We start from the raw sequence: 27091 nt of genomic DNA, 5'->3' as shown, positions 1-27091 counted from the left end.
AAATTAAAAGAATAATGACAAACATCAAAAAGGGGGCATAATACTAAGATGGCCATGTAGTGTTAGATTATTATAGGCAGGGGGACTCTCAAGGGACTAGCCAGCCCCATGATTGCATGGTCCTCTGTATTCCCACACAAGGCTGCAGCAATGTTTTGACCCTTTGTGGAAGGCCAAGTCATTGGGAGCTTTCCACACCTCTGGGAGCAAGATATTCTACAAAGCAGTGGCATAGAAGGCTCTCTTTCTAGACCCCCGCCGGTCGAAATTCTTTGATTGATGGGGTCTGTAGCATACCTTCCATGCCTCATTACTTAGATTGGCTGATGGGATTGGGCAAAGCCGGTTTTGTAGGTAACTGTATAGGTGATGGCCAACACCTTGAATTGGACTTGGAAGCAAATAGGTATCCAGTGCAGTTCACAGAGCAAGGGTGTTATATGTTTCCTTATTTGGACACCCAATATGACTCATGCAGCCACGTTCTGTACTAGCTGAAGGTTCCAGATACTTTTAAGGGGTAGCCTCGTGTAGAATGTGTTGCAATAATCCAATCAGAAGATGATCAGGGCATGAGAGACCAGATGTAGACTCCCAGTCAGGCAAGGACATAATTGGCATACAACACGGAATTGGGCAAAGGGCCTCCTGGCCATAGCTACTACATGTTCTTTGAGCAGGAGCCATGACTCTAAGAAGACCCTCAAGTTACATATCTAGTCTGTCTAGAGCAATGCCACCCCATTCAAGACCAAAGATGATAAACTCCTGGGTATAGAGGGGCCCACCCACAGCCACTCTGTCTTATCGGGGTTCAGTTGAAATCTGTTATTCCCCATCCAAACCCCTATAACCTTCAGGCATCGTGAAGACTCCAACATTTACTTCATCTGGGACAGAGATATATAGATACGTCATCACCAATATTTCATATTTCATGCACCGTACCTATAAGTTTTTTAAAATAAAACTATCTCTATAGGAGTGCTCCAAAAGATGATTATGGTATAAATGCCTACTTCTGATGCATTTTTCTCCTTTCCTCCAGTTCACCTTGCAGGACACAATATTTAACTGACAGATCTTTTCTAACAAAGAGTGATGAGGAATCTATTTCATGGTCTGCTCCTTCTCACATCCCTGTTAATGTTTATCGCCTTAGTAAAACCGCCTGATGCAGCTGCTAGTCAACCTTGCAGAAAGGAAACCTGAATATTAGCACAGCTCTTTTCCCAGTTGACAGACACCAGTAAAGGTACAAAGTAGAAAGAGCAAGCATTTCTTCCACCATCTACCACGTATCAAGGTTATTATCAATCTAGATCATCTTTCCCAAATTATTGTTTTCCAGATGAGTATCTCCAATTATTTGTAACCAGTTATTTACTGGTTACCACAGTACTGAGCTTCTGTACTACTACATTAAAACTGTGGCTTTCTGTTGTACCTATTACAATTCTGGTATACTAATATTACAAAAAGAGAACATCTGAGAAAGATCTCTGTAGCACCATAATGTTAGTTCTCAGAAAGTATATAGAGAACAAAAGCTGGAAAAAAGTGTGTGTGGGGGGGAAAGAAGCAAATATTTTATATAATTGTAATCCTATTTTCCAAGGATCCCTTGGGAGAAAATACAGTCCAATTAGTATTGTCCTGCAAAGCAAACCTATGATAGCCACATAGTGCAGTGCAGAGAGCCAATGTTTTTAATGTAACTATGACTAGTCAAAAACAAATTAATTTTTGGCAACTCAAAGCACAATTGTTGCTGCTTGAGAATAAAGATTATTGTATGTAGCTGAATTCTTGATGTCCCAATTATGTGCATATCTATGAATAAATTTTAAAAACCAATTCAGTTCCTTGGGTTGCATAGCAAATATTAACAGAACCTATTTCAGATACTTTGTTTAAATTAGAATAATATGAAGTTCTAATGCTTCTGAGTCCAAGCAGGGGTTGGAATCAAGTGATCTGAAAGTCCACTTCCTACTGTACTGGATTTGTTGTGTGTTGCACTTAATCACCAAGCCTCTGTTCCCTAGTATTGCATCTTTGAAAGGCTGCAGGAAAGTACAAGCTTTTGGTGGTAATATTTCTATGTTAGAATTATATTGCCTGCTCTTTCTGTCCAATTTAGAAGAGCAGTACATTATTACAGGTAGTCCTCATCTTATGACCACAACTGAGCCCAAATTTTCTGTTGCTAAGTGAGAATTTGTTAAGTGAGTTTTGCCCCCTTTTATGACATTTCCTGCCCTAGTTGTTAAGTGAATCACTGCAGTTTGATAAGTTAGTAATCTGCTTGTTAAGTGAATCTGGCTTCCCCATAGACTTTGCTTGTCAGAAGGTCATTACCCCCCCCCCCCCCGGATGCTGCAATGGTCGTGTGAACCAGTTGCCAAGCATCTGAAGTTTGATCACATGGCCACAGGGATGCTGCAACCATTGTTAAATGTGAAAAATGGTCATAAGTCACTTTTTTCAGTGCCATTATAACTTTGAATGGTTACTAAATGAATTGTTAAGTCGAGGACTACCTATATTATTATTATTATTATTTATATATTGCATATTATTTATATGACTTGCAAAGATTCTGAGTGGTTTACAAATTATAAAAAACATTTAAAAACATGAAAACAGCACAAAATAAAAAGGAACAAAAATGGCAGAAATAACAGATCCAGATGAGAACAAAGGAAAAGAAGAAAAGGGGCTTAAATTACACTTTGCCTGGACAAAGAGCCAGGTTTTCAGGCTCTTTGGAAACATCCAATAGTGTGGGAGTCATTCAGATGTGGGGTAATCTAATTCCAGAGTATTGCTACAGAGAAGATATGCTTGTGGGATCTTAGCAGATTGCATTGTTTAACCAGAGAAACCTGGACCACGCTAACCCTCACAGATTGAATCAGTCAGGCAGATACTATGGAAGACAAGTACTCCTTCAAGAAACCAGGCCAGATGCCATGTAGGGCTTTATAGGTAGCAACCAGCACCTTGAATCACACCCAGAAGCGAACTGGAAATCAGTGCAGCTCATGAAGCAGAAGTGTTACATGGCATACTGAATTATGTCCATCTCTGTCCATGCCACTGCATTCTGGACCAGTTAAAGCTTTGAGGTGGCCTTCAAGGGCATCCTTTTTAGGGTACTTTGCGGTGAAGCTGTGAAGTGACCAGGACATGAAAGTCTGAAGAGTCCCCAATCTAGGAAGGGACACAACTGGTCCATCAGATGAAGCTGTGCAAATGACTTTCTGAATAAAGCTGCCACCTGCTCACCAAGCAGGAGCTGAATCCAGGAAGACCCCCCAAATTACATACCACTCTTGAACGGGGAAATGATATCCCATCCAAGGTCAAAGATGGAATACCCCCACATCTTGGTGATCCAAACACCCAGAGTCATTTGATCTTGGAAGGACCAAGTCAGAGACAGTTCCTTTCCATCCAAACCACATAGCCTCCACAACACCTCAAGAATCTATTTGGCCAGCCCAGAGTTAAAAGACATAATTGGATATCATCGGTATACTGATGACACCAAACCCCATATCAGCAGATAATCTCACCCATCGATTTTATGTATATGTTGAAGAGGAAAAAGAAAATAAAACCTTGTGCCACTCCATTCTTTTTATTTAATATATACTTTTTATGTGTGTTTTTAGTTTATTAGGTCATTAGGCTGCATTAACAGAGGGATAGAATCAAGATCACGTGAAGTGTTAATACCACTTTACAATGCCTTGGTAAGGCCACACCTGGAGTACTGCATCCAGTTTTGGTCACCAAGATGTAAAAAAGATGCTGAGACTCTAGAAAGAGTACAGAGAAGAGCAATAAAGATGATTAGGGGACTGGAGGCTAAAGCATATAAGGAACAGCTGCTGGAATTGGGTATGCCTAGTTTAATGAAGAGAAGGACAAGTAGGGACATGATAGCAGTGTTCCAATATCTCGGGCTGCCACAAAGAAGAGGGTGTCAAACTATTTTCCAAGGAGCCTGAAGGCAGGACAAGAAGCAACGGGTGGAAACTAAGCAAGGAGAAAAGCATCCTAGAACTAAGGAGAAACTTTCTGACAGAACAATTAACCAGTGGAACAACCTACCTCCAGAAGCGGTGAATGCTCCAATACTGGAGGTTTTTAAGAAGAGACTGGATAGCCATTTGTCCGGAATGGTATAGGGTTTCCTGCCTGAGCAGGGGGTTGGACTAGATGACCTCCAAGGTCCCTTCCAACTTTATTATTATTATTATTATTACTGACCTACTTTATATTTAATATATCCCTCTTTTTAAAATCAAGTATTTAGCTTATTCTTCATTTAGAAGCTATCTAAGGATCCCTTTGTTAGGCCAAACCTATATGTTACACATTTCCTAAAATAAACAATAATGCCATGATCTTAAACTAATTGCAAGAAATAGTAGTAAGTAGTGCTCCAACATTCCTATGTTACTTGTGTAAAAGCAAGCAAATAAAATACTGTTCTAAATTAGGCAGAAAGTTGTATGTTTTTCTGAAAAAAAGTTATCAAAAACTCATAAGAGGCATTCCTTCTTTCCTTTTCTTATATAACATGGGATGCCTTTGGTCTAGTAGTTAAGGCACCAGGCTAGAAACCAGGAGACTATGAATTCTACTCTCATCTTAGGTATGAAAGCCAGCTGAGTGAGTTTGGGTCACTTGTGCAGCAAAGAGGAAGAGGAAGGAGTATTAAGTATATTCATCATCTTGAATTATTTATCAATAAATGCAATAAGGGTAAGGTATTTTTAAAAATGTTTGATTCAAAACTTTTGTTTTATTCACATATTGATTTAATAAAAGAACAAAATCAAATGCACAGAATTCATTAAAACTCAGACAAACTTATTTATATTTATTTCATCTGATTTTTAATCCTATAAAAATTAAGAGTCATACATTATCAAATCTTTATATGGAGACTATCCTGGATTATGTGCAAGTACTTTAAGGTCCTCAAGGCCACTTACACACACCTGGGGTTGCCTATGTGCTTTTTTTTTTTTTTGGAGGAATGTTACTAGTCTTTTGTGAGTTAACTAAAGCACTAAATGCAGTCTTCCCAAGTATTAGTCTGCAATGATCACAATGAAGAAGGTAAGGTTAGCAGTTTCATAATTTAATGAAAAAGTATTGTAAAAAGGAGACGTCTGAAAAAGACAGTCCATTTTTCAAAAAAACTGAATTTGGGTATGTGTATATGTCAAAACAATAAAACAAAAGGTAACACTGCAAAGTTGGCTAGAACATTTGTAAAAACTAGCAATTATATTTTGGAGACAGATACTTGAAGTTATGAAGTTAAAGGATCCTTCATGTATCTATGGAAATCATATAGAAGTATTACAGAAAACACTATTGCCTGATGAGATTTATTTTAAATCATCAACCTAATATTTGCAAAACAGTTGTAGCTTATAGAAGCACCTTTTTTTCCCCTCAATGCATGAGTCATTGACTGTCATGTTTTCTCCCCCTGGCTACTGAAAAATTGTATCCCAATTCAGTCAGAACCAGTATGTAGAGAAATGAATTTTCTAGCACCATTCTGAATGGCTCAAAACATGCCGGCTACTCTTTTTCAACAAACTTAAAACAAAATACAATTGCTTATTTACACCAAAGAAAATGCTTTAAAAATACAGCTTTTTAAAGACAAAAAATAGATATAAAAGTTGACAAAACAATTTTAAATATGCTTAAAACAAAAAGCACAGACCTGCCAAATTTATTATATAACTCTCATGAGTCAATTTATTTTCCTAACTACACTGAATAGCATTAAGGCTTTCAAGGACATCAAGGCCCTCATTTGTTGTTATTAGATTCCAGATATACAGCAATTATTGTTGTTTCGCATTATGGCATTACTGAATATGTGATTGGTCCAAAAATAAAATGATTTTTTATTCTGATTAAAAATTGGCTGTGCAGCAATGTATGCATTGATGAACAAAAGAATAAATTATATAATGAAGTTATGTGTGCATTTTATAATATTATAATGTGTTAGTTTAAAAAAAAATAAAGTAGCTATGAAGATGTTTGGGAATCAAAAATACTTTTTGACTTTTGATTATTTAAACCTAGAATTCAATGTACACAGACCTTTGCATAAACTGATTTTAAACATTTTGGCTCAGAAATCTGAACATATTTGTTTGCTTACAAAAATACTAAGATGTTAGGAAGGGGATCAAGTTTTAAGAATATACGGGGAAAATCTGGCATCATCAGTGATTGCCTGAATGTGTTAAAAGAAATTAAGTACTTCTAGTGTTAAACATTATCCACACACCAGCCATTTTTACTGGCTGGCTGCATAACCTATTTTACAAGTGAAATGCACAACGTTACTATGTATAAAGGGATTAAAAACAATTTTAAAATACTAGAAGATAAAAGGTATTTACAGAATACAGCAATTTATAATAGTGAAAAGGAACACAAATTTTAGGAATTAGCTATTGGGAAAAATCTAGAGGTCAGTGTGTGTTTGGCAGCATTGACTGGAGTTTATAAACCTTCCTCAGTAGTTTAGGAGGATATATGATATATTCTGATGATATATAATATTTATTTGAAAGCAAGTCCCACTGAGTTAAAATCGATCCTATTTCTAAGGAATTAGGATCATATAATTTGTTCTAATATTGACTGAGAACACGATTTTTTTTTCTCGTAGTCACGACTCAATTCAGGAAAACACTTTAGCAGACATTATCATTTGAAATGTTACAATTCTTCCAAAAGCTGAGCTTGAAACATTTTCATGAAATGAGAATCTATTGCAGCTGGAACAAGAATTATCTGGTCACTTTGCAGATTGTCACAGGATGATGAAAGAGCTTTTTGAGTTTTTGCCCACAATGGCTTGAGGAGGAAGGAGCAATTTCCTCAAAAGAGCAAACCATTGTACAGTTCGGAGAAAATGTCACTTGTTTGTAGACCCTGCACTCTTAACCTGGAGATTTCCCAAGGTTTATAATCTCTACGTAGACACCCACAAAACTGAGCTATTTTCATTTTCAGGGATTTCTATCACCTTTGCACTGAACTATGAGAAATCAAGTTTCTTTTCTTTCTATTTTGACAATCTCTACTGAAGTCTTTATTTGGGCTTTCTCTGCCTAAGGTACTTTTCCTCAATTTGATCTGCCCTTTATTCTCTCCACTCTCTGTTTCAGAATCACTGAGTTCCAGATCAGGGCAATACCCATCATTGTCTTGATAGGGAGCACTCCCCATTTCATATTCAAAAGTTTGCTTGCCCCATGGACGCTCTCTCACTGAAAGCTTTCTTGAGGGTTTTTCACACCTGAGATCTTCTGTAGTCCTCACCAAACTGTTGGTTGCTTCTTTGAAGGACCTACTAAAGTGTTCCATTGTGGATTTTCTGAAAGTACTCTGGCTAGCCAGGTGGGTAGGGAGTACAGAATGTTGTTCATATGGAGTTTGGCTAGAGCTGTCTCTCTGACTGATATCTCCAACTCTGCTCATTAAGCCATTAGATTTTTCTAATTTAAAGTTGTGTTGAATTTTCCCATTTCCAACAAAAGACTGTCCATGCAATGCAGCTTGAAGTACCAGGGGTTTGCCAAATGATTGCCCAGGATGGATAGGTTCTGATAAATTCTCAGACCCAATATCCTTTGGTTCAATTCTAGGTTTCTTAATGCCTTCCAGTAAGCCATTGCTTCTGTTTTCATGCTGAAATCTTGAGTAGGACTTTATATTTGAAATAAACGTACCCTTGGATAGTGGAATACCTCTTTTCTTATAAATCATGGCATTGTTATCAGGAGAAAGTGATTTGATACCAGTTTTTAAGTTACTTTTGCAATCTCCCAGTGATTTTGGCATTTTTAATTTTAAAGTGATTCGAGGAGGAGGGTAGAACAATGTATTCTCTAGTGCACTTGTCAGGGAATGACCTGAAAGAGATAAAAGTAAGAGAGAGAGATTTAAGACCCAACTTTAATCATGAAAACGTATATAATATATCCTTTATGAAACTGTTATATATAGCAACCTCACACATATATAAATTGCAATTTTTGAACATTCCCTATTTTTCTCTTTTTATTTATTTGTTAAATTTATTTGCTGCCTATGTTGCTGTGGGGCTACTGTAGGTGGCTTGCAGCAATAAAAACAGAAATGAAAAGTGTAAACATAACAGCAGCAAAGTAATTGAACAATACAATGAAAAAGAAAACAATGAAAACACATGATATGAAAATATAAGATGGGCGGGTGAAGAAGCAGGAAGCGAGGAGTGGGATTTGCTATCAATCTGGTAGCCACCTCCACCACAATGCTCCCCCAATTGGGTCCATAAGCCAAACGGCAGAGCCAGGTCTTTAGGCTCTTATAGAGGATAGGAGGATGGAAACAGATCTCACCTTGGATGGTAGGATATTTATTATTATTATTAAATGGTGGGTACTATGGCAGAGAAGGCTGTTCTACTGGATCCCGATACTCAGAGCTCTTTGACCAATGGGATCTGTAGTAAGCCCTCTGAGACGGTTTATCAGGTAGCCTGGACCTATGCCATTAAGGACTTTTTAAATGTCATAACCAACACTTTGAACTGCATCCAGAAGCAGACCAGTAGCTGAGGTGTAAATGGGCCATTCTAAAGGCCCCAAAGACTGCTGCACTGAACCAGCTGAAGCTTCAGAATGGATTTCAAGGATTTCAATGCAGAATGCATTAGAGTAGTCCAAATGAGAGATGGGGGTGGATCTCTCACTCCCTACTAACACCAATTGGGATCAGTGAAAGGAGCTGAACCAATGCAACTTGCATAGCTGGCCCAAAAGGATACCATGGTTGATGGTATCAAAAGCCACTGGGAGGGCAAGGATAGCAAGAATGGTTGCACTACACCATCTCGCTCAGGCGAGAGACTGTCCATAAGTGTGACCAAATCTGTCTCTGTCCCATAATCATGCCTAAATCCTGACTGAAAGGATTCCCTACCAAGAGAGCAGAACTCTTGAAACTTGCTTCATTTCAAAAGGAACTTTTATTGGCAGGTACAGACAGCAGGAAAGCTAGGCAGGATCTGAGGGTTTCCCACCAGAATCGATAGGTAAAACCCACATAATAATAACCACACCTCAACTGTCCATCCGGTCAGTTCAAACAGCCCAATCCATAGATGACAGTGAGCTGTAGGAAACGGGCCGATAAGGAGCCTTTCTCAAGGTTCTCAGGTCTTTGCAGTTTCCTCCCTCCACACCGAGATAAGGCAGATGGCCCCAAGGCATTGCATTCACACCCCAAAGAGGATACATCAAAGTAGATAGAGATAGCATGCACTACAAACACTGCAAACCCTTTTCCCCCTCCTCCCCCTCCAGGGAGAATGGCAGAACCCGACAGCTAAAGCACAAAGAATATAAGAAAGGGAGAATTAATAAATGAGGATTCTGACATGCTGCTCCTCTAGAAAAATGAGACATCCACCTGGAGACAGAGAAAATAATAAAGGGGAGAGTGTTGAAACAACAACATTAATGAGGCTTATCCAGATAACAGGCGTGGAACCTTTTTAGCAATCTAGGGGGTCTGACATGTTTCTTGTATACCCACTCATTTTGGGAAGGTGGGAGGTCTTTCCATACTACCAAGTATTGGGTCAACCCATGATGTTTCCAGGAGTCTAATATTTCTTTCATTTCAAAATGTTGTCCCCCTTCTACCATAATGGGCTGTGGGAGAGGGGCTCCTGCTGGCCTTAAGGTAGAAATTAGTTTCCATTTAAGCAGGCTGCAGTGAAACACAGGGTGAACTTGTCTTAACATTTTTAGGAGTTCCAATTCCACTGTTACTGAGTTAATTATGCATTTTATTGGGAATGGTCCTACGAATTTTGGGCCCTGTAAAGACTTTAGGAATTTGGTTGAGAGATATACTTTCCCCCCTATTTTGAATGGTTTTGGTTCCATTTGTTTTGTGCCTTATAAGCCTCCCTCGCCTCATCCAAAGCTTTTCTAACTGCAGGTCGTGTGTTTTGTAGCTGTTTAATCCACTCATTTAGGGAGCGGATGGTGGGTTCGTTGACAGGTAACTCAGGCATTGGGTTAAAGCTTTGTCCTGTCACTACCTGGAATGGGATGTAACCGGTGCTCGGGTGCACTGCATTGTTGTAAGCTACTTCCACAAAGGGCAGCAACTCAATCTAGTTGTCTTGTTGGTAATTTATGAAGCACCTCAGATATTGTTCTAGTACTGAGTTCGAATGTTCTGTCCCACCATTTGTTTGCCGATGATGATTAGATGACAGGCTTGACTGGTGCCAAATAGGTCCAAAAAGGCTCTCCAGAACTCCGAAGTAAACTGGACTCCCCTATCTGAGATAATGCATTGTGGGGCCCCATGTAGCTGGTAAATATGCTGTACAAACAATTTGGCCAAGACTTTAGCAGTAGGAATTTTCTGGCAGGGTACCAAATGAACCTGTTTGGTGAATAAGTCCGTCACCACCCACATGACAGTGTTTCCTGTGCTTTCTGGCAGCTCTACTATAAAATCCATAGATATCTTTCTCCAGGGTGCTGAAGGGCTAGCAACTGCTTGTAATAAACTCAGTGTTTTCCCATGTCTCTGCTTGGCTGCAGTACAGACAGGGTAGCTAGCCACATAGCTTTCAATGTCCTTTTTTATAGAGGGCCACCAGAACTACCTCTTGGTCAGATGGAGGGTTTTCACGAACCTGAAATGGCCAGCCATTTTCAAGTCATAGCAAAGTTGCATGATTTTTACTCTCTGGGTTTTTGGCACGTATAATTTTTCTCCTACCCAGGGCAGCTCGTCCCTCATTGAGCAAAGGTTTTTATGGCTAAGGAACCATTTGTCCTTTTCTAACGCTTGTCTAAACTCAGTTCCTGCTTCATTGTTCAAATGTTTGCGATGGTCGGGGTCTCCATTTTACTGCTCGCCGGCATCAGTTTCTTTGCCTGAGCTCTCATGACCGGGGCTGCTAATTGTTTCAGAGTCATCAAGAGTTTGATTATGTCAAATTTTACGCTATTATACTGCAGCATCCTTGATAAGGCATCGGCCAAAAAGTCCCCCCCCCCCGGGATGTACTTAATAGAAAAATCGAATTGGTGGAAATGCTGGGACTACCGAGCTTGTTTTGGGGATAACTTCCATGGGGTTTTCAGTGCCTCAAGATTTTTGTGATCAGTCCACACCTGAAAGGGGATTTTGCTCCCTTCCAGGAAATGCCTCCAAGTGAGAAGGGCGCAGAGCACTGCGTACACCTCCTTCTCCCACGCTGCCCACCTCTGTTCAGTTTCAGTGAGCTTTTTGGAGGTATATGCACAGGGTTGCAATTGCCCTTCCTGATTCTCTTGGAGCAGTACCGCCCCCACTACCACATCACTGACATTTGCCTGGATGACAAATGGCTTCTCTGGGTCCAGGTGTTTTAACACCAGCTTGGCAGAAAAAAGCCTCTTTAGTTTCTCAAAAGCTGCTTGGCACTCCATAGTCCATTTCAACGGATGACTGGGTTTTAGCTTGCTCACTCCCTTCATTTTTAGTAGGTTAGTGATGGGGAGGGCGATCAGAGCGAAAGATGGAATAAACTGTCTGTAGAAGGTCATGAATCCAAGGAAGCTTTGCAATTGCTTTCTCGTGCGAGGTGGCGCCCACTCTAACACCGCTCGTACCTTCTCTGGGTCCATCTCTATTCCCTGATGGGAAATCCTATAGCCCAAGTAATCAATTTTTTCCTTGTGGAACTCGCGCTTTGAAAGTTTAGCATAGAGGCGGGCTGCATGGAGCTTCTTTAGGACTATCCTGACCAGTTTGATATGCTCCTCCTTCATTTCTGTAAATATTAGAATGTCATCCTAATACACCAAAAACCCCTTATACAGGTGCTCCTGGAGGACATCGTTTATCAGGTGCATGAATACCATGGGCGCCCCTTGCAGCCAAAGGGCAGCACTCAGAACTGGAAGCACCCCAAGGGGCAATTAAACGCTGTTTTCCACTCATCCCCTTCTTTTATCCTAATTCGGTAATATGCTTCTCTTAGATCCGATTTGGAGAATATTTTCCCCTTGGAAAGATGGATCAGCATGTCCTTCATTAATGGCAAGGGGTAGACTTTATTCTCACAAACAGCATTCAAAGACCCATAGTCCACACATAGGTGAAGAGACACATCTTTCTTTTCCCGGAATAGCACAGGGACGGCCGTCTTCGGCCGAGCCAGCTGAATAAATCACTGCACCAGATTCTTTTCATTGAACTTCTACAGCTCCTCAAGCTCTCTAGGAGTTATCAAATAGAGCTTGGGCTTAGATAGCTTAGCTCCTGGCAGGATTTCAATGGGACAGTCAGTGGCACAGTGAAGAGGCAGTTCATTGGACCTCTCCTCGCTTGAAAACTTTGGGCAGATCTTGGTATTCCTTGGGTATGCCTTCTAACGCCCTGTCACTCGCGACTGCCGCCATCTCGGACCTTCTCCCCCTTTTCAGTTTCAGTTCCCTGCTCTGTGCCACTGCCTTCCTTTTTGGGAACCTCAATTCTCCCATTCTCCAATTTACTCGGATTCCAAGTTTTCAACTATGTCATCCCCCAAATTAGGGGCCATTCTATGCCTGGGGCTACAATAAACGTCAGAGTCTCTGTATGGTCCCCTATTGTGAGTTCAATCGGCCAGGTGGCCAGGGTAGCTGGAACTTTCCCTGAAATGGAGCCATCTAATTGACCAAAAGAAATGGGCTTCTTCAGCCTCCTCACCGGAATTCCCAAATTCCCCACTAGGGTTGGGCTGATTAGGCAACGGGTGCAACCCAAGTCTATTAGAGCTTTAAGAGCTACTTTCTCTTTCATTTCTGGGATGAACAGTTCTATGGGTCTGGTGAGGGGTGCGATGGGTCCACTTACCAGGGGCTCATTGTCTGAGTTGCTGTTGGAGGTTTCCGGCGGTTTCTTGAGTGGGGTCAGAGTTCTCCCTCCCTGGGTTTTGGAGGGTTGGACCTCTACAACCTCGGTGCTTCTCATAGCTGTTTCCTGGGGACGCAGTGGTGTTTTCCCAGGTTTTCCTCCAGTCCACCCTCAGGATTGGCACCTTTGAACAGCACTCAGCTGCTAGATGGTCTTCTTTACCACATCTGAAGCAGGCGGTCAAGTGTGGGTTCGCAGTCAGGATTTTAGCTGTCTCCTTCCCTTCTGGGGGGGAGCGCCTCCCACTTCGACCCATTCACCATTGACTACGTGCCAGGTCGATTTCTGCCTCTTCTGCCATGATGTACCAATTGTGAAGGCGCGCTGGATCCCCTGAGTGATGCGGGCCTGGTAGAAGTCGTCATTCAGCCCATCTTTGAAAAGGCCAACCAGAATTTCTTCTGGCCAGTTAAGGGGGCTCGCCAGGTCTCAGAACTCCTCGGTGTATTTGGCCACTAGTCACCTGCCCTGCTTTATTGTCTTGATGCATTCTCTAGCCTTCCGATCTGCTAGGGGCTCCTTGAATCTCCGCCTCAGGGCTGCCATGAACAGTTAAAATTCTGGAGTTCGGGTGCATCAGCATTATGCAGGGTCACCATCCACCTGGCCAAAATGCCTTCCAGGGCTAGGGTTACAATCCTGACACATCCGGGGTCCCCGGGGATGGCCCACCCATATTTGTGCATGTAGCTCAGGACGTGGGCTAGGAAGAAGCCCAACTGCTGGGGCAATCCATCGTACTTTACCCTCAGGGCTGGGATTTTGCAGTCAGGCAGATGAGGTCTCCTCCTTCTAGCCCGGCAGCTGGGGTGACATGAGCTGGGGTGGCGGCCTTGGCTGCCGCTCCAACGGTTTCTGAAGCACTCGTAGAAGGCTGGGGTTTGCGAACTCGCTCTCCCAGATCTCTTCTTCCTCATCCTGTCCCGTGGCTATCGAGCCAAGGCAGGGATTGGCCTGTTCCTCCTGGAGGTTTTTGAATGCCTCCATCAGCATGCTGATGGCTTGCTTAAGAAAATGGTCGGAGCGCGCTGGCCTCTAACCCTCCTCTTCACTGATGTTGAGTGATCTCTCCATCTCGTGCTTCCAACCGGGTTGATGGCTGCCGCATTTGAGGGTTACTTTTCTGGATTTCGTGTCCCAGTTGTCCTTCTTCCCCAGCTTGATTGACCATCTCGGTTTCTCCCAGGTGTCTGCCTCATCGGACGAGCCTTCAGGGGAGCCTCCTCCAAGCGCTTGCTTTCCCTCTTCTCACCGCTGTGATTAGACATTATCTTGCATGGTCCCCACAGTAGGAATTATTCTCCGGGTTGACCACTTTGCAGAACCTGCCTAATGTAAGGACCTGCCTCCGTTTCCCCACCAAGAAAGAAACTTGCTCATTTCAAAAGGAACTTTTATTGGCAGATACAGACAGCAGGAAAGCTAGGCAGGATCTGAGGGTTTCCCACCCAATCGATAGGTAAAACCTGCATAATAATAACTCCATCCCAACTGTCCATCCGGTCGGTTCAAACGGGTCAATCCATAGGTGACAATGAGCTGTGGTAAATGTGCCAATAAGGCACATCTCTCAAGGTTCTCAGGTCTTTGCAGTTTCCTCCCTCCACACTGAGATAAGGCAGATGGCCCTGAGGCATTCCATTCACACCCCGAAGAGGATACATCAAAGCAGTTAGAGGTAGCATGCACTACAAACCCTCCCCCCCCCGAGAGAATGTCAGAACCTGACAGCTAAAGCACAAAGAATATCAGAAAGGAGGAATTAATAAATGAGGGTTCTGACAGTTCCAGAAAATCCGTTTCATCCAGGACCTTCAAACTGCTAAGCAACCTCCTCTTCTAGTATCTTTTCTAAAAAGAGAAGATGGGAAACTGGAAAAAAGTTGTTCAGATAGCTGGGGTTGAATAGTAGTTTTTTAAGGAGAGGACAAACCAAGGCTCCTTAAAAGGTCTCAGAATGTCCCCTCTTGCAGTCAGGAATTTATCACTGAATGAATCCACCTGCTGATCATCATCCTGGAGGCTTTCCACAGCCAGGAGGGACAAGGATCTAATTGACAGGTAGTTGCACTGACAGCACAGAGGACCCTGTCCACTTCCTTAGATCCAACAGGACCAAACGTTTCCCAAATTACAGAGCAAGACATCTCCCTAAGCATCTCATAAGGACTTGCACGATGCATGAGTTCTAATTGGAAACAAATCCAGCAATTTTATCTAGCAGGCATTCAACAATTCTTCTGCACAGCCCTAAAGATGATAATCTGAGCCCACCTGGCCTAGGAGGGACTGGGTGATCTGGGACAGGGCCTATGGGCAACACTGTAGAAGCAATAAGAGTGGACAACTAGGAAAACTTCCAGTTTGACATCGTAGCGATAAAGACATGGGGAAAGCTGATTTCTTCCTGCCAGGGGGCCCTAAAGGGCCGAAAGTTGCCCCAGAGAGGCAACGATAAAGGAGGGAACCCTCGTCGATCACGGGCAGATGGCTTTAAGCCCATTTGATCCAAGGAAATCCCTCCAAACTGACAGAAGGAAGACAGACTGCATTTATACAATCTGTCCAAGACCTACTGACAGCCACGAAGGGCACAGATTAGCCCTAATGAGCAGATTAGTAACAGCATGTCGTAGAGCTGGGTGAGAATATTTTCTTCCTCTCTACCATTTTTTTAACACTGTTCCCTGGAACAGACAATTTCCCCAAAGGCAAGAATTCCCCTGGCGTGACTGGAGGAAGGGGAGTTTTCCCCCGCCTTACCAGAGAAACAAAAGTGGCAGGAAGAAAACTTTAAGAGGGATGGGAACAGAGAATACAGAATGATAAACCAGAATGATAAACCAGAATAAAGACATTTTTTTGCTAAATTGAACAATTGTGAAAATTATTAATTTGTGCTTGAAAAATAGCAGGATAAGACTAATCTTATGAATAACTTTTGATTTAAATCTTTATTATTTGGGAGAGAGTGACATCTAGTGAAGTGGAAATAAAATCTTTCAGTATGTTATGCCTGGGATAGACTTGGCATAGAACCCAGGCACAGATAAGCAGCCAGCTGAATGACCTTAAAAACCTTTAGAACTGTAATAAACAGCTGAAGATAGAAAGAAACAGGACTCTATGTGATATTCTATCATCAGCGTATGGAAATATATCATTCACTGTGGGTAACAAATGTTGGTTGATCTGGGATTTGAAGAAATATCTAGAGATAGAGGACAATATGATTTTTTACCATTCCTGGTTTGATGGGTCTTACTGACTGGTTTAAGACCTACTGGCCATTCTGGATGACAAATATTGCTTGATCTACAACTTTTGGATTTTGAATTCCGGTCACGAGGACTGTAATAGACTTTTCAACTTCCCCTCCAGACCTGATACTGACAGGCAAAGCTGGACTACAAAACTCTTGTTTTCTGTAGCACACTGGACAAGAACTATAAGAACTACACAACATGATATTAAATTTAAACTGTTTAATGGTATATTGAATATGAGATTTGCTTTTTTTTGCAGAAAAGGATACTTTCCAGGGGGCACATCAGATTGATGATAGAGTAACGGGGGGGGGGATAAAAATGAGTATCCCAAACCTTGCTAAAACTGCTAAAAAAAACTAGCTTCAGCACCATCATCTGGGACGCCCAATCCAGTATATCAGAGATCTATTGAAACAATACTTCAACAACAAAAAGTGAACAGTTTTCAAAAGGAAATGCAAACAACACTTCAATCAATTCAGGAAGCAATCGTTTCATATAAAGAAGACACAAGAAGTCTTCGAGGAGACAAGAAATAATTTGGACAAGATAAATGAGCAGGTCTTCAATATAAATTCATAATTAGAAAACTTCCAACAAATGATTACAAAGAATGAGCAAAGAATCCAGAAAATGGAAGAGAAATCAGAAGAAACTGAGAAAAAGATGAAGGAAATAAAAGAAGAAAATCAAAGATTAGCACAGGCAAATAAAAGCTTTGAAGATACAGTCACAGAACTGGAGATGGAGAACGTGTCACATTTTTTAAGACTAAGAACATACCCAAAGACAAGGAGGAAGACCTAATAGAACTGATTACTAACTTGTTTGCTGAAGCGATGAAAGGTAAAAAAAACGGACTTCCAATTCGTCACGCAGCCGACATGGACAGCTGGGAGATTTGCTCTCTCTCCCCCATTCAGTTTTGCATGGCTGGGGCCCCCTGAAAAGGGCCAAAAGAGGCGACCAGCAAGGAGGGGCTTTTGCTGGATCATGGGAGAGCAACAACTCTCCTGTTAGAGCAGGCGATCCCTCCAAACTGGCGGACGAAAGGATCGGCCATAGAAATATGGCTCATCCGTAGGCTGCTAACAACTGAAGTCACATTACCATCTGGCAACTTCAAAGCAACGTGGACAGGATTGGGTGAGGACTACCTCTCTTACATCCTAATTACTTAATTACCTGCATAAGCTGCTAAAGTACTTTCCCCCCTGTGGTGAGGAAAGAGGGATTTTAGCCTTCCCTCCAGAAACAGCGGCAATCAACCACTCGGGAATTTAAAACGTTGGAAAAATACTGGGATCCTAATTGGAATTCTATTTCCTAAAATTGGTAGATTATAAGACTTGTAACTTTCTCCTCTCTATATTTTTTTTCTCTGATTTTTACTCTAATTACTATTGAAGATTTGGGGTTTTTTCCCCTTAAAATAGAGGGGGGGAATTGAAAAGATCCAACTAACTCTGAGACGTAACCTGCTATTCTTTAAGAGAGACTAGTTGACAGCTTTGAAAATAGATAAGATATAAAGCAACCTTGAAGCACCATCTGCAAGAAACCCAACTCAGCTCCTCACTTGGTGGACTTTCTGACTGTAAGTATTTTTTTTTTAGTTTAATATACTACAATGGAAGAAGAACAGAAATTGATTACTTCTACAGAGGAAGAACAGGAACAAATTCTTTGTATGTTAAAAGCAATTATCCAAACTCTATGTATAAATCTGGATATGCAAACTCAAATTATGACTTCAACCAAAGAATCATCTATACAGAATTCTATAGAGAAAGTGAAACAACCAAATGCTATGGCAGAAGACTTAGATACTCAACAAATACAGACAATGGAAAACACAAAAAAGAAACTGATAATAGAGAACAAGGAAAGGACTTTTCTTATAAACCAGAAGGAATTTGAAGATAAAAAAGAAAATCAGATGAAAGAGAAGATAAATACTTCGGGACAACTGCATCGAACTGGAAAAACAAAGAGACGACCTGCTAAATCAGCTAGTCTTCTTAAGGAAACATTAACTGGACACTCTTATCAACATCAAACAATAGCCACAATAATACAAGAAGATCTTTTTGATGATTTAAAAGCAAAGATACGAAAAATGACCTGGCAGAGAAAAAAAGCTAGAATAAGATTGAAAAAGATTGGTGTTTTGATCTACACATGAGAATTAAAATAGAATATATCTAAATGGATAGAATATGTATTCTGAACACAAGATATTGTAATGATTTGAGATAAAGAAAATTTTGGTCATATAAAACCTAGAAATATAAATTTTGAAATAAGAATACTATACTGTTTTATTAGTTTGTTAAGATAGATGGTAGAATTTATATATAAGGGGTGTATTTTAAATATTAGATTGTATGAGGAATTGTGATAAAGGAATTGTGTTTAATTAAAAATTTGGTAAAAAAATAAATACTAAACGTTATATTAAAATGTTAAGGGAAAATTAACCATCAGGTCACTGATTGGCTAAAAGTTTGAATGTTTACAAATAACTAAGATTTGAATTTAAGATATTGTTATGAGTTGAGACAAAGGTTAAGTAAAACTTAGAAGTATAAATGCTAATAATTAAATTTGTATATGGGTTTGTGGTATAAATGTTGGTGGTTTATTTTTTTTTCTCTTTTTTTTCTTTTTCTGGAAAGGAAGAAAGGAAAGAAGTAGAAGGAAGAAAAGAAAAAAATTATTAGCCCCAAATATGAGATAGGAGACTTAGAAATTGGGGTCATTTAAAATCTGGAATTCATAAAGATTAAATGTTAAATTTAAATACCAATGGGAAATTAAAGTTAAGAAAAACTTACTAGGTTATTGTCTAAAAGATGGAACGTCAAATTAATTAAGATATGTATAGACTGAAGATTATTGATGAATACTAGAAAGGTATTTTTTGTTTGATTGATAGAATAACCAATTGGTATTGGTTCGAATATGACAGTAGATGTTATGGGGGAAAGAGAGGGAATTAGTTGTTGTAATACTTTGAGATTTGTACTGATGATATTCAAATGTAATGGAATTACTGTGCTTAGCCGCCATGCTACTTTTCAAATATGTAAATGTAATATTGGAAAATTAATAAAAAAAACTTGGGGAAAAGGTGAAAAAAATGAAATGTTAGGAGAATTAGATCAAATATATAGAATTAACTCAAACTACGCAAGGAGACATAGAGTTCCTAGGGAGGTGCATGTTAGATTCGTGAAAAAAACAATAAGAGATAAAATACTGAAAAGAGTGAGAGATGAACAACTGATATATAGAAAAAAAAGAAACTCTGGTCCTGAAACAGATCCCTAGGAGGATAAGAGATTCTCGAAAATACTACCAATTTTTGACTACAAAATTAAATGAAAAAGGAGTGAATTTCAGATGGCTGGTCCCAGAGGGGATCCTACTTAACTGGGACATGAAAAGATATAGATTGGACTCCATCTTTAAGGTAACAGAGTTCTATAAGAGACACAGAAGTTTCCTTGAAGGAAAAACATAAGAATCACAAGGGAATATGAAAAACAGAAAAAATTAGTTAAACAGAAGAGATACCCACACAAAGAGAAGAAGAGATACCCATATAAAGAGAAGAAGAAGAAAAAGAAAATACAGATCAAGGAGATGAAGTGATAAAAGAACAGAGACAAGAAAGGACCACTAGGTGAATAAAACCTAAATATAAGTAAAGAAGATAGAGAAAGAAAGTGGAATTCTTTCAATGAATATAAATGGATTGAACTCCCCATCAAAAAGAAAAAAAATCTTTACACGATTACGGAAACTAAAAATAGATATAATTTATCTACAAGAAATGAACATAAAAAAACAACACCATCAACTATTTGAATGCCCCAAAATTGGGAAACTTTATTTTACATCAGCACACCAAAAGAAAAGAGGAGTAGTTTTATATATAAAAGAGACATTGGAATCCAAACAGGTCTATTCAGATGAAGAAGGAAGAATGTTAATGAAATAATGATAAATCAAAATAGAAATAATGATAAATCAAAAACAGATATTGATGGTAACAATATGTAACAAATAACAAACAAGATGAATTTTATCAAAAATTACATAGGAAAATATTGGAAATGGAACATCAAAATATTTGCTTGATAGGAGATTTTAATGCAACTGTAGACAGAAAATTGGACTACAGAAACAGTAAAATAGGAAAAAAAGGGAAGAAAGACACTCCCTAAGGCGTTATTTAGAATGACAGAAGAAATTTCTATACAGGATACTTGGAGATAAAGAAACCCAAAAGAGACCCGGTACACATTTTATTCGAATAGACATAAATCTTGGTCTAGAATTGATATGATATGGATGTCCTCTGAACTAAGAAGTAATATATATGAGATTGAGGTAGAACCTAACATTTGGACAGACCATAATCTGATAAAACTCACTTGGAAAGAGGTAAAGAATAAACCAAAATGGACTTTGAATCAATCCCTGCTAAAAGAGAAACAATTTGTAGAATTAGCAATAAAAGAAATGGAATTCTTCTTTAAAGAAAATAAAAAGGAAGAGACATCAACTCAGAATGTATGGAACATAGTCAAAGCATATTTTAGAGCAGGGCTTTTCAACTGGTGGTACGCATACCACCAGTGGTACTTTGGCACCTGATAGGTGGTACATGACCGTCCTAGAGAAATGGTAGCGGGAAGGAGAGGAATGAGCTGAAGTGGTGCCAGCACCGCAGAAGCCTGAGGGAGAGACAGCTGGAACTGTAGGGCTGTTGAGGCTCAGCAGAAGCCCCAGGATAAGTACCAGGCTCCAGCTGATCGGCACTTTCAGAAGCTGGAGGTGCCCTGAAGAGAAAAGGAAGGGGGAAAGAGGAGGTATTGGCGGGAAAGGGCCAATGAGTGGCTGCCCCCGGCCTCTGAGTGCACAAAGAGGAGGCGGCAACCGCCCGGCATCCCTGCTTACTGTCCCTGCTGATCACTGAGAAAGAAAAAATGTAAGAAAAGCACTTCCCTTTCCCCCAGGATGCCAGCACTCGCCACCTTCTCCGTGCACCCCCATAGGGTGGGGCAGAGATGGTGGCAGGGGGGCCCTCCCATGGATCTAAGGCTGAGCGTGTTCTGGCTTTGATGGCCCCCACCAGTAGATCAGCGCTATGCCTGCTCACTGACCTAGCCTCGCAGCGACCAGACTTCCCTTTCACTGGGACCACCCCTGCCTGTGTGGGATAGCTATGGCCGGCGACACTGGCAATCTCTCCCCCTTCCTTGGGCGGAAGGAAGGAGCTGGGAAAGGGACTGTGTTCTGAATGCTTCGCAGGTTTATTTTATAAAGCTGCCCAAGGCTCTGGGCAGAAGTTTCCCATTTTGAGCCCTCCCCTCCCCCCATCGTTGCCTCTGTGCCTGAAGGGCCTCTGCGTGGCTCTCAGCTCACCTCTACCAGACCTGTGCACGTTTGTGTGTGCACGTGCGGGGGGGGATCTCACTCCTTGCAGCCCCACGCTGTGACATTGGGGAGGAAAAGAACGGGAGAGACAAGAGAAGCTGCAATGGGAACTTCCTGCAGCCTTCCATGGGGCTGGGAGTGGGAGCTGAGGGGAGTAGGACACAATGAGATTGGCAGCATGTTGAGAAAAAGAAAAAGTACTCCAAAAAATAGCTTTCATTAGTTTGCAGCCTGCCATCACAAAAGGTCTCTGTTGAGGGCGTGGGGCTGCTAGGGGTGAGACCCCCCCCACCCGCACACACACACGCACACAAACATGTGCGTGGGTCTGGGAGAGGTGAGCTGAGAGCCATGCAAAGGCAACGACAGGGGAGGGGTCAAAATGTGAAGCCTCTGCCCACTGCTGCCTGCCTGTTGCCACCTCTGCCCGAAGCCTCTGGCAGCTTAAAAAAAAAGTGGGGAGGGGAGGAAGGAAGGAAGGAAGGAAGGAAGGAAGGAAGGAAGGAAGGAAGGAAGGAAGGAAGGAAGGAAGGAAGGAAGGAAGGAAGGAGAGGCAACTTGGTTGGAAATGCCCCAGTTCAAAGGAGAAAGCAATTTTGTGTTCTGTTTTGTTACAGACAGAACTTTGTTGGCAATCCAAATTAACATTGGTATTCTTGAATTGTGAGCTCTTAGGAAAGTATCTCCTCCTTATGTGTTGCAAACAGCCATTTACAGTGGGGAAAACAGGATAAAGCAGAGTGGGGGGGGACATATTTTTCTTTGCTATATTTCCAGTCTGAATTAGACCAAGGCAGGGTCCCTACAAAAGAGCCCTTTTAAGGATTATGTATTAATAGAAAAGCAACTAAGCTACCTCTGTTCCTAAACGCTAAAGCTGTTGCACATAAAAAATGGAGGAGCTCTGATCAACTGTCACAGCCACCATTTTGACAGTTTTGCTATACTGTTGTCTGTGGATGTCCCCACTAAATGCAAACATTGGATAAACTGAGCCTGGTTTGTTCTCAATATTTTAAGTGGCCACAAACTACTAGCAAAAGTGGCATTTGATCACAAGGCAAGGAGGCATCGAGAAATGTTTCCTCTTTTGCATTTGAGCATCCAGGAAGGGGCAGGAAAGGAGAAAAGGACAGAGGAAAGACAAATAGGAAGAGGGGAAGAGAACAAAGAAGGAAAAACAAGGAAAGAGGGGAAGGAAGAAAAAGGAAAGGAGAATGAAGAGGGAAGAGGGAAAGAAAAAGAAGAGAAGAAAGGAAGGAAGGAAGGAAGGAAGGAAGGAAGGAAGGAAGGAAGGAAGGAAGGAAGGAAGATTATAATGAGAGGGAGGGAGGGAGAGTCTGAGGGAAGTCCTGCCTTAGCACTTGGCCATGACCAGCCCTGCTGCCCTTTTGCCATCCCCTTTTCCCCTCGTCACTCTCCCGGTGGTCTCCCATCCTATTGCTGAGGATGCTTTGGTTACAAAGCCAGGTCTCCTCACACGGAGAGGGATTGGGCCTCCCTCTGATCCACACATTTTTCCCTCCCACACACACCATGAGCAACCTGGCCAAGGAGAGCGAGCCAAGCAGCAGCAGCCTCGAGGAGAAGGTAAGTGCAGCCGGGCGCCCCCTTGGGGAAGGCTTGACTGAACTGGGCACTTGCCCTCCATTGCCCAGGGCTCTGAGCAGCCTGAACCACTGGGGGTCCTCCACGTGGCCTGAAAGCAAAGGAACCACCATTAAAGAAATAAAACTAGTACTTTCCCCCCCTTTTTTTACGATTATTGGATTATGGAATAAAATACAAAAACACAAAAGCAAATAGGACACAGTGGGGAGGAAAAAGGGGAAAAAAAGTAAAGGGGAGAAGGGGAAAAGAAAAGGCATTGACTTCCAACTTCCTTGCAGTAGAATGAAGCCTTAACATCAAACCTCAACTTTTTATTTTTCCATAATAGTATAAACTAGCCATTTTTATAACAACAAATGAATCTAATCAGTAAAACCCAAAATTCCGCCCCTTTTTTTTCAGTCATCAAATTTTTGATACTTTGCTAAGCACTGGTGGTACTCAAATATTATCATGTGCTAGAAGTGGTAGAATCTGTGAAAAGGTTGAAAAGCCCTGTGTCAATGTGCTAACATCGACTGTTATTGCTTTGACAACAGATGGAAATGCATTCATTTTTCTCTTTCACTTTTAGAGCTAATTGATGCTGGGAGGGGGGATGTGGATGAGAGTCCAGTTAGTCATAACAACAATAACTGAGCCATGGGAATTCAAGTTTACTGAGCCCAGAGTTGATAACGATTTGGCGGGCTGGAGAGCTGTGGACAGCGCCCGCATTTCAAGCTAATTGGGGAATGTGATTTATGACTGTTAGTTGGAGGAGGGAATTGTGCTTTGCTACTTTGTGCCAAGGGAAGGGGAATTCAGTTTTTGGCTTCAACTATGTAGTGCCGATATTATGCTTTTCGAATAAAAGATTCTTTAAGATAAACAATGCCTCAAAGTTCTTTTGAAGAGTTTCATCTGTCGGAACCTTGACATTAAGCCAAAAACTCTCAACTTTTACCTAACTATTTTGGGGTCCCAAGCCCTAGTCGCTATCCTTAGAGTTGAGGGATAGACCGACAAAGATTCGGGGAAGATTTCAACATGGAGAAAGAAAGAGCGCCTGATACCAGCATCCCGGCTGCAACTGCTACCCCAGAGAGGGGAGCGCAAGCCAGCACGCCAGTGGAGAAGGAACTTTTCCAGGCCTCTCAGTTGGGGGCAAAGCCCAAACCATGGGGACAGCTGATCTGGTCGTCGGAGTGGACCTTACCCAGTAGAGACTCCAGACACCTTGAGACAGCCTTGCCACCATCAAGTGCTTCAAAGGCGGAGGAGGTTGAACTGCAAAGAGGGGATTCCTGCACGTCGCGTTCCCCAGATCAGTGGAGAACCACAAAATCGACTACCTCTGAAGACTCGGATGAGTGGAAGTACATGTCTGCAGCTCGTAGTCAGTCAGTGGAGAAGTTGGTGGAAAGATTCGAGGAGCTAGAGATGAGAAGTGGAGAGCAACCTTCCCGTTCCCCTTACGCTAGCGATGATGATAGGCAAGGCAGCCACCAACTCATGACAAGGGGAACCCCCAGTCCCACCTGTGCAAACCAGGCAGCCTCTCTGTCCTCAAAACCACCTACCAAGGCCTCCAGCCCTGCAAGGAGAGACAGCTCCAATCATTGCCCCTCAAAAAGCTCAGATCACCACTGACAAGATAAGAGCCCGAGCCGTCGCCAGAACAGCCAATCCCTGGATCGATGTGCTTACCGGGGCCCATACAACAATGGGGGATGTCACAGCCCCCATAGGGGCCAGCAGCCTCTGCCGGTGCAGCAGCCGAGCTGGGGGTGGCTGCAGCCCCCAAATGTGCAGCACCAGTGGTGATGCAGCCACCAGAAGGTCAGCAACTGCTGGGAGTACAGCAGAGCAGTGGGGATAGCCGCCACCCCGAACGTGCAGCAACTGCTGAGGGGCCCGCAACCTATGGGGATCCAGCAACAACCCCCTCCAGGGCTGCAGTGGGGCCTACAGCAACTGGGGATGCCACAACCCCCTGCAAGCCAGCAGCAGTGGGGATGGCAGCAGCCCCTGCCCATGCAGCAACCATTGGGAGGCCTACAGCAACTGGGGGTGCCACTACAGCCGCTACTGAGATCGATGGGAGTCGTACAGCAATTGGGGATGTCACAGCCACCAGCAATGCAGCAACAGCCGTGGGGGTGCCAACAGCCCCCGAGCGTGCAGGAACTGTTGGGAGGCTTGCAGCCACTGGGAATGCAGCAGCTGCCAAGGGGGGACCAGCAACAGCTAGGGGTGCAAGAGCAACAGTGGGGAGGCCAGCAACCATTGATGGCACCACCTCTCAAAGCAACCTTCGATGGGGACCCGGAGAAGCTGATCTTTTTCCTCAACCAGGTGCACTCTCACTTGAACCGCTGTGCCTATTTCTATCTGAACCCAGCCGCTATGGTCGACGTGGATGCTTCCCCTTCCAGCTTGGAAGGAGAAGCATCCGAGTGGTTGAACAACTTATATAACAAGCAAGCACCCAAGTTGGAGGACCCCCATCTCTTCCTCCTAGGACTGAGAGCAAGGTTCAAGGACCCATCCATTGCCCTCAAAGCGGAGGAACAAGTCCACAAGATAAAGCAAGCCGGCAGGCCTGCACTGGAATACGTACGAGAGTTTCACAAGATAGCTGTTCAGATAGAGAGGCGGCCCGAGCAATCCCTAGTCCATCACTTCAAAGAGGGACTAGACAACCACCTCTCCCAGGACTGTATCTATCCAGCAGTACCTGATCAGCTGCAAGAATGGTACCAGGCAGCAGTAAGACTAGACGTTTAGCTCGCCCGCTGTAAGAAGCCACCCACCTGAAGCCGAGTCGAGGCCAGGGCAACCCAAACAGCAGCCACCACCCCCGAAAACCTCCAACCGCTGCAGCTACTGAAAATCCTAGGCCACTGCAGGCTCAACAATCAAGTGTTTCCGAACAGCAAATTACCCTTACCCTGAACAGCAGAGTAGACCAGGACTAGCAGTGAGAAAGAAATCAGCCCAGCAGCCAACGAAAGAGAAATCCAACTGGATCGCACAGGAACCTGTTGCCCAAGTCACATCCCCCATGCAGGAGAGTGCCGAGACCCAAGCCAGACCTGCCGCTGCTCTACTCTCCTATGACAGTGACGATGGAGAGAACGACCCGATGGTGTCGACTCTGGATGCTCCCGGTGCATTATTAGCTTGTCACTTGCCCTGAAAATGGGCATATGAGCAAGGCTGCTCTCCAAACCCATGAGGTTTGAGCAAGCTGATGGCTCCCTAATGGGAGGAACTTTAGTCACGCAGTTGTCTGAACCCCTACGCTTAGAAATAGGTGAGCACTGGGAGTTCATTCGTTTCCTGGTGGCTCTGAAAATGACTGAGGCTGTGATCCTAGGATTAGCCTGGTTGGACAAATGGAAGCTGTTTATCTGGTGGGAGAAGGGAATGAAGACTATGAGGTTACCTATAGGACCCAAGCCCCTCCCCTTTATTCAACAGACGTTACAGGAGACTTTAGCCCATCCAATGAGCTAGCACACATGGCTGCCCTATCGCAATCAGGTGAGCCACTCATCCTTAGCGAGTACCGGGACCTAGTGGAGGCATTTAGTGAGAAAGAATGCAACGCCCTGCCTCCCCACCAATCCAATGATTGCTCCATTGAACTGTTACCGGGAGCCAAACTCCCACGACTGAGAATGTACACTATGTCCCCCTTGAAATGGAGGAGATGCAGTGATATGTGGACAAAAACCTAGCAAGGGGATTCATTGAAT

General features: G+C 42.5%; 1 protein-coding gene across 13 annotated transcripts in view; it reads right to left on the bottom strand.

The window, feature by feature from the left end:
* Positions 1–27091, bottom strand: part of JADE3 (jade family PHD finger 3) — a 166947-nt gene that overhangs the window by 64581 nt on the left and 75275 nt on the right. The window contains exon 11 of one of the 13 annotated variants that reach the window (XM_039319630.1): positions 4800–7976. The exons of the other annotated variants lie outside the window; for them this stretch is intronic. Coding sequence (XP_039175564.1) covers positions 7084–7976 — 893 coding nt within the window. The 3' untranslated portion in view covers positions 4800–7083. Of the gene's footprint in view, positions 1–4799; positions 7977–27091 lie in introns of those variants that run through there. 13 annotated transcript variants of the gene reach the window in all.

The sequence above is a fragment of the Crotalus tigris genome, unplaced genomic scaffold (genome assembly GCF_016545835.1).
Source record: "Crotalus tigris isolate CLP2741 ecotype Arizona unplaced genomic scaffold, ASM1654583v1 scf7180000023606.2106662, whole genome shotgun sequence".
In the NCBI taxonomy this organism is placed as follows: Eukaryota; Metazoa; Chordata; class Lepidosauria; order Squamata; family Viperidae; genus Crotalus; species Crotalus tigris.
The sequence above is the reverse complement of the archived record's forward strand: the minus strand, read 5'-3'. Positions and strand labels throughout refer to the sequence as shown.